This window comes from Amblyomma americanum, chromosome 10, assembly GCF_052857255.1.
Source record: "Amblyomma americanum isolate KBUSLIRL-KWMA chromosome 10, ASM5285725v1, whole genome shotgun sequence".
NCBI lineage: Eukaryota > Metazoa > Arthropoda > Arachnida > Ixodida > Ixodidae > Amblyomma > Amblyomma americanum.
This window is the reverse complement of record NC_135506.1, coordinates 6,279,154-6,287,674: the sequence shown is the minus strand read 5'-3', so window position 1 is coordinate 6,287,674 and position 8,521 is coordinate 6,279,154. Positions and strand designations below refer to the sequence as shown.

General features: G+C 49.6%; 1 protein-coding gene across 1 annotated transcript; it reads right to left on the bottom strand.

Annotated features, from left to right (window-relative positions):
• Positions 1 to 341: 341 nt before the first annotated feature.
• LOC144106219 (uncharacterized) lies at positions 342 to 7,577 on the bottom strand. Its single transcript, XM_077638960.1, has 2 exons — positions 7,459 to 7,577; positions 342 to 1,743 (listed from the first exon to the last, which is right to left on the bottom strand). The coding sequence occupies exons 1-2, from the start codon at positions 7,538 to 7,540 to the stop codon at positions 1,229 to 1,231; spliced, it is 597 nt and encodes a 198-aa protein (XP_077495086.1). The 5' UTR covers positions 7,541 to 7,577; the 3' UTR covers positions 342 to 1,228.
• Positions 7,578 to 8,521: the final 944 nt, after the last annotated feature.

Genomic DNA, 8,521 nt, shown 5'->3' with positions numbered 1-8,521 from the left:
TGTAGACACAGAAGAGCGCCTGCACGTCATGTCCGGTTCTTTGTCGCGTTTGTCAAGAAAACTGAATGTTGCGGATTGGTTTTACAAGTTAAGTGTCAAGATAAAAATATTTTCTAACAAACGACACAACGAGAAACGAGCCCGTGTAGCACGGATGGGACAGGATAGACCGGGGAATGAGTCAGCGACTGGACGCGGTTGTGGCTATTACTACCGGCTATCGCAGAGTGTCAGGCCATCATTCCAATGTGTAACCATGGTTGCCGCAGAAAATAATTAAGCTGTTTTTTCTGCTCATAATTTAAAACTTTCAATAGCTTTAACAACGACTGTTATTTTTAATTTATTACAAAACGGATGGCGATGATGGTGGTACGTGCAGCGCCATCTCGTTTGTAGCGATCTAACTAGTAGATCGGAATCGAGTGGATACGTGTAGCAGCTGTCCATCTCGACCGCGCTTCAGACGTCAACCGCGATCGAGACGGATCGCGATCCGAAGTGCCCGTGTGACAGGGGTATTAGTTATGACGCAGCCGGTCTCGTTTTCCTCTGTAAGGAAAAACAGATCTAATCGAAAAACAGTCTTAGCACTAATTCCATGACAAAGCTTTTGAAATTTCCCTTTAAAAAATTTCTTTGGCATTAGATTAAGAAGCGCCCTATACCATTAGCTTCTACTAAAAGCACTTCACATGCAAATAGTTGGACTCCAGCCTCATTGAAAAATTCGGTACCGTAAGAGGTTCACGCCTGGCTAACGTGGTGCATCGCACGAATTGATACTACCACTGGGGTGCATTCGGTGACCAGATGTAGAAGAATGCACGCCAGAACAGTCCTGCTAATAGTACTCCTTCCATTCTGCCTCGTGGCAGCAACTTAATTTTGTGTTAATGCGCAAACAAAGCTGTAAAGTTGTTGCGGCACTACACAGGAAGCACTGTTCAACGAAGTAGTCAAAATGACTACACAGAAACACGAAGACCATGTTATTCTTTATTGGCATGCTCTGGAAACATGGTATCACTCAAGCAGCACGTCAGGTAGCGGCGGCAGCGACGCTGCTTGGGTCAAACAAATTTTGGGGGAAATGAGAAATGAGAGTAAGGCAGTCAGCTTTTTTTCTTTCCTGATAAAAACAGCCGCGCCTGGTGAGATTTACGCTTCAGCCAGTGACTAGACTCGAGGCGCTGTCCAGGACAGCTTTTGCGTCGCCGAGTGCGCTTCAGAAAGGAAGCAGGCCGGACAGCGAGATGCGGCTGCAACTGTCCTCAACGCGGTCGCAGTCCACAGTCTCGAGGACCGAAAGCAGGTATTCCAGGAGCCTCACGTAAGGCGCCGGAAGGCCAACCGCGTCCAGGCGCAGGTACACGTTGGTTCTCGCCGCAGCGGTGAGGCGACAGATGGCGCTGAGTCCGCAGGAGGTGCCGGTCTCTGCAGGCACCATTCGGCCCAGGGGCAGCAGCAGGGCTGCCACGGCCGACACAGCGATCAGTGCTGGCAGCAGGAGTCCGGAGGCGCGCAGCAGCCACAGCACGAGGAGACCGACCATGGCCGCCAGGACGTGGGTGCCCGTGGGGCGCTGCAAATAGCGACCGTGGCCGACAGCGACGCTGTTGTCGGTGGCGGTGGGCAGCGTTGAAGTGAAAACTGAACGGCCTCCGATTTTCTCCGGCGCTTGGGTGTGCGGCAGTGGAATGGAAGCTTGCTTTCCGCGGGATCGAGCACTGAGGTATGGAACTGCGAGGAAACAGTAATGCCCACTTGGAACACGCTAGCACAACAAAAGAAACCACAAAGGCGATTGCTTTCTAACCTGAACATTTAATGAACAGTACGTTAGGCTCCATAATAGGACCCTAGTACCCTGTCGTTTCACGTATTTAGTTTCGGATAGTGTACGAGGCTCCATGACCGATGGCTGCTTACTTCGGTAGTGTTGGATGTTACGCAACGGAAATAATAAGTCAGATCTCGTGAATCGCCCCAAATTAATTTTTCGGGAACATGAACGAGCTATTTTCAGTGGTAGAGCAGATGACTGTTGTGCATGAATTCCAATTCAGCTCGTGTTTACTACAGCCACGTACAGTAATGGACAAAAGTTTGTGCGTGGCGGATTCGCAAAAAAAAAAATATTGCGGCGCGGATAGGTACAGCAGCTCAATAAACTGTATAGAAGCGTGTGGATATATGCTTGCTCCATGTGCCGGATAAATACCAAACGACTGGCTAGCCAGGAAAAGCAGGAATCTTTTCTTTTTTTAAAGGATGGGTGGGTGGGGGGGGGGGGGCAATTTTCATCTCACCAAATTTTGTCTATGACTGTGCACCAAACGGTCAATCAAACAAAATTATGCAGCGAAATAAAGAAGTGAGGTGCTCTAAAACAATTAAGTTATGAAGATTCCGAACACTGGATATGCGCATGGCATGCATATTCGATATGCATGGGTATGCATATCGGACGCCAGGTAAGTCGCCACCGCGGTGGCTCAGTGGCTATGGCACTCGGCTGCTGACCCGAAAGACGGGGCTTCGGTCCCGGCCGCGACGTTCGCATTTCGATGGAGGCGAAATACTGGAGGAAAACCCCAGGTGGTCGAAATCTCAGGAGCCTTCACTGCGGCATCCCTCATAGCCTGAGTCGCTTTGGGACGTCAAACTTCCGTAGTCCATAAACCAAACCAGACGCCAGGTAAGCTTCGGCACTTTTTCATAGAGGTCGACGTCTCTGTATATATGCCAGTGTAGTTCGTTTTGCGTAGCAGCGACTACGTTTTCATTTATTACTCAGAATTAACTACGGGGCCTACAATACCCTCAGCTGAAGGCATCCATTCAAGATAGTGTCTCCAGAAACCTCAACTGAGTTCTGGCTTGACGCCGCTAGTGTGACAACACAATACAGTATGCCCCTGTGTGAAAGCACAGCGTGATTACTGCACTGTCAACCGCGATTTCCACCGCTCCATGTCGACCGCACGCCGACAGCGTGTTCACGTGTCGCCAGGTTGCGGCTCTGGCCACTTCTTTTGGAAGGAACACCGATTGGGAACATAATAACCTGGTTCTCGAACCCTGCACCGCCAGTACAGCACACGATAGGCATATGCATTTGTAATGAAAGCAGAAAAGAAGCGATCGAGCACTCCAAAGATGAACAACCTCCAATCGACTTCTTGCTGTGATACACCCGAACTCCTACCATCCGACGAGCATTTTATTCATTCGCCCTATTTAATAATACTACGGGCCCAATTTAGAACCTAGTTGGGATTATTGTATTCATAGTTTGAACCTACGTTATAACGGTCACCACCTTTAGGTCCAGAAATGGTAGCGCAAGCGTTGACGTTTTGGTGATCCGCTTATGGCCAACCGTTTCCAGCGCACACCGCGGAAGCTAGCCAAAGCAGTATCGGTACATCGCAATTTGTCCGCGGCTAAGAGAAGTACAATGATCCTGTGCTCTTGCGTGTTCGGAGCGCTGCCGTCGATATACTTAGTCAATAATGCTCTTGACATGTATTTCTCGCAGGAACAAAATGTTAAGGTGGGGCTGGGGGTACCATGTTCAACGCAGTTGACGTAAACGTTGGAGAGCGTGGCCTCATTTACTGGTAACGCATTCTAACGTGGTCGTGAGGGTCAACCTTATGTGCAAAGTGCGTGGCTCGTTCCACGCGACTCTTAATTTATCAGTACGCGAGGCAACGCTCTCCCTTAATTGTTCTCGAAAATCATAGTGAATATAGTACGTGGTCGGAAACGGCACAATCCCAAGTTTCTCTCCACATCCGGCAACCTTAGGCACCTTAGTAGAGAGGGCAATATTAATCCCTTAATTATTCTTGCCCGATTAACTCCGCAGGAAAAAAGTTGCCAGTCAACGCTATAGAAAACAATAGCATTCAGATGACTCCGGTGCTGTATAACACGTGTTTTCTATAAATCTTGCTACGTATTATCTTAGACACCCTACCCATGCTGCTCCAAGATTAACCGCCCTTTTCTTTCAACCATCTTTACATACCTCCTTTATGGCCAGAGTCAATAAACACAGTAGCGGTGGCCTAGCGGCTTGAGCATCCGCCTCGCATGCGGGAGGCGCGGGGCTCGATCCCCAGTGTCGCCGGGTACCCAACGGTGACGCAATGGGTACAAGCTTCCCCTGGGCTGGTGCTCGGCTTAAACAGGGTGAGATGCTTGGGAAATGGGTCTTTGACCCCACCTTGAGTAGTCGAAACTACCTTTTGTCATGGCGCTCTTTGGCCGCAGATGCCCGTGCACCATAAAAATTAATCATCATCATCATCAGAGTCAATAAACATCGCCTAATAGAAAAAAGTTCATGAATTTTAAAGCACCATAGGAATCGCGCGCTGAAGAAAACGGTACGGGAGGGCACCGGATTCTTTTAAGAGGGGCCCTCCGGAATCGTACTAAATGAGTTATTCGGCATTTTTCTTATTCACAGACATGCAGTCTCGGTGTCATGGATCGAACTCGTGACCTTGGGAATCAGAAGGCGAACGTCACAGCCACTGCGACAGAAAAGGCTGAAAGGGGCCCATTGGCTAGTCCTTGGGCACTAAGCGCGTTTCCACAAGGAAATTAGTCCCGGAAGGCAACATCCATTATTCCTTCGTAATAATTACAGAGGGATCGTCGGCCACACTAATAACCGTTCGTTGCGATGATTAAGCACACTCCCATTTTACCCGGTCTTGTAATGCAGAGAACCTGCGCACGTGAGGTCTGAGTGTACCTCGTATGGGATGTTAAAAGCTGGATCTTTTACGGCGATAGCTGTTAAGGCATGTTTCCTGTTTATACTCTGTCGCAGGTGTAACATACAGGTGCAACGCGTCACGCTGATTGGTCGAAATGAAGTACCGTCACGCGTGCCACTATGACAACGCTCCACGATGATTATCCAGAATTCAGTGTCGTCACGCATCACGCTATCACGCATCACGCGCCACGCTGAATGAACAAATACCGATCATTAATTGGCCCCAACACTATGACGTCACTCATGTCACGAGGAATTCACTAGAGCTTGCCGTGGCACTAAAGCTAGTGCGTCGGCACAAATGCAACATGCACCCTAGATGCGTACCCAGAGTTACTAAATCAAACACTCCAACTGCCATCGGTATTTCGCACCAGCCCAGCTGTCACAGAAAGTCGGATTAGCCCAATAACAAACGTCGGGACGAATCTGGGTGGCGTATGGAATGACTGTTCTCGAATGTACGTACAGCGTTATGAGAAGATCACTGACACATTAACTCTGAATCAAAGGTCGTGGGTTCGATCGCGTCCGCAGTTTATGGAGTCGAAATACGGAAAACACCTGTGTGCTGTTCGATGCCAGCGCACGTTAAAGAACCGCTGGTGACCCAACTTAATCGGGAGCCCTCTACGATGGCGTCTTGCAGGGACCATGCTTCGGGACGTTAAATCCAGCAGCTTACAATTCACTTAACTACTAGCGCAACTGCCTGGCACGATTGACACACTTTCTTTTTTGCTTAGTGAAAGTAAGCGGGTGCGAAGTGCTCATACGCAAAAAAAAAATGAAAATGTAAATTGGTTTTGGGGAAAGGAAATGGCGCAGTATCTGTGTCATATATCTTTGGACACCTGAACCGCGCCGTAAGGGAAGGCATATAGGAGGGAGTGAAAGAAGAAAGGAAGAATAGGTGCCGTAGTGGAGGGCTCCGGAATAATTTCGACCACCTGGGGATCTTTAACGTGCACTGACATCGCACAGCACACGGGCGCCTTAGCGTTTTGCCTCCATAAAAACGCAGCCGCCGCGGTCGGGTTCGAACCCGGGAACTCCGGATCAGTAGTCGAGCGCCCTAACCACTGAGCCACCGCGGCGGGGCATAAAGGAGGAAGTGAAAGAAGAAAGGTGGAAGTGAAAGAAGAAAGGTGGAAGTGAAAGAAGAAAGGTGCCGATGTGGAGGGCTCCGGAATAATTTCGACAACGTGCACTGGCATCGCACAGCACACGGGCGCCTTTGCGTTTCGCCTCGAAAACGCGGCCGCCGCGGTCGGGTTCGCGGTGGCCGCGAATGTGTAGACATGCCGGATACCCAAGGATTTGGGATATTAAACTGTCTACTGGATAATAAGTTCTATAATAACGCCGTCTGTGGGCGAATAGCGCAAAGAGGCTATGCAACTTAGTGGCAGGCGAGGGTAAACACAGCCTGGTACAATGGCTATATTAAGCTGCCTGATACGATTGTATTCTTTCTTGCCTTCGAGCTCTCCCCAAAACCCGAAATTCCAAGCCAACACATGAGAAGCGAGGCGCTTAAGGGCTCTTACAAGGGCTGATGGCTTGTCGTGTCGACGAGTATATTGTGATTAAATGCGGTATACTGCGTGAAGGACCGATGCAACTCAATACGCTACCTTATGGAAGCGCAGTCTTTGAAGCAGCACCTTTTAGAAGAGCAGTATAGTGAAAAAATTACTGCTAAAATTTTCGTACATTGCAAAATAAGGCCTCTGAAATGTGACTACAGTAACTCGCCTTTAACTTGTTTATATAACTTAGGCGGCGGAATCCACTCCGGCATGACCTGCTCGCAATATGCAGTAACAGGTGGAATGCCAATTTTGGTATGTCGCGTTTCAAATGCTGGCTCACCCAGCGGCCAGTGCTATCATGAAAACAAAATGAACAAACTGGTCATAAATGACGGTCGCAGTCAAAACAGGAAAGGCCCACGCTCGCCCCCTCACTGTTTCTGCATAAACGTCACCATAGCTTCGCCAACTGCGTTCAAAGCGCGTAAAATATAAGTGCTCTGGTCAAAGGTTCTTCCGTCGAAAAAGAAAGTGCCTAAGCTCCCACGGTACACAGCTAACGGTGTCTCGATAGCCAGAACAACTTCTTCGAATCAAGTTCACGGTGCATAGAACTCTCCCCAGTGTCGAAGTAAAGCACAGGTTCGGTGTTTATACCAAAGCCACTAGGGGCATCCATCGCAGCGACATCGTCCTGTAACAGCTATTTGCCGCGGTAGCCGGAGCAGCGAGACAGTCTACCGGACAAGAATAGTCGTATGCTTATAGGCAGGCTTCTTGCAGTGTGCCAAACCCGCACTTAGGAGGCACAGGACACAGTGCTAATGCCTATACAGCTTACACGATAATGATGATGGATTTTTATGGCGCAAGGGCATCTGTGGCCAAAGAGCGCAATGGAGTTTTTTCTTCTACTCACAGTGGGGTCGAGGACCCATATCCCAAGCATTTCACCCTAAAGAAGCCGAGCACCAAGCCAGGGGGAAGCTTGTGCCCATTGTATCACCGGTGGGCACCCGGAGGCGCTGGGGATCGAACCCCGCACCTCCCGCATACGAGGCGGATGCTCAGGAGACCACCGCTGCTGTCCTATAGAGCTTACACACACCCCGAAGGACTTACCGTAAATGATGGCCACGGTCAAGATGACGGTCAAGGCGAAGACGCCGACGATCACGAGAGAAGCCACATTTCGAGGATGCATGGTTGAAAGGTGAGTCGGACGCGGAAGCCGCAGCCACCCGGCACAGCCACGGAAGCACTCGTTTGCCGAAAAGACCGTTGTCTTGAATAGATCGAGTACATACCACCACCTGGCTCGTTTTACTGTGTTTCACGCCAGGACATAATGATAAGATGGCATGTCGCTCGCCATGACCTTTTTAATGATTTTTTCGGAGATTATGCGCCCCTCCTCGAGCAAATGCGGCGTACGCGTGCGTTAATCGATAAATGATGACCGCGCATTCCCAATAAAGAATGACGCAGCACAAGAAGCGCTGGATCTACAGGAAACGCGGATCGCAAGATTAGCGGGCATACTGCTCACGTGGGTGAGCGTTTTCTTCCGCCCATATGCGCCAATAATATCGCTTCCGCGCTGAAAGTCGCAGCGTAACAAGATAGCAGTTTTCCCCTTAGTACCTGACGGAACTGCTATAGGTCAACAGTAATGTAAACGAAGAACGCCACTGGCGCAGAATAGCGGTCATCGGCGGTCCCGTCGGAGTACCATGATAGGACGTCTGTTCGAAGGCGCATACGCTTGAAGGAGTAGAGACACCAAACTCTACTCTAATTAGACTCATCTATATTCTGTAACCAACGGGGCAGAAACGTGGAGGCTAAAGAAAAGGGTTCAGCTTAACTTAAGGACAAGGCAGCGAGCCATGGAAAGAAAAATGATAGGTGTAACGTTAAGAGATCGGAAGCGGGCAGGATGGGTGAAGGAACAAAAGCGTGTTAATGACATCCTAGTCGAAATCAGGAGGAAGAAATGAGCTTGGGCAGGGCATGCAATGCGAAGGCAAGATAACGGACGGTCCTTAAGGGTAACGCAGTGGACTCCAAGAGAAGGCAAGCGTAGCAGGGGGCAGCAGAAGGTTAGGTGGCCGGATGAGATTAAGAAGTTTGCGGGTATAGGGTGGGTGCAGCTGGCAAAGGACAGGATTAATTGGAGGGACAT

Excerpts from the sequence above, each read along its gene's own strand:
- LOC144106219 (XM_077638960.1), bottom strand. The coding sequence starts at position 7,540 with ATGCATCCTCGAAATGTGGCTTCTCTCGTGATCGTCGGCGTCTTCGCC. Across the intron at positions 1,744-7,458 it reads GACCGTGGCCATCATTTACG|TTCCATACCTCAGTGCTCGA; the intron begins GTAAGTCCTTCG and ends GTTTCCTCGCAG.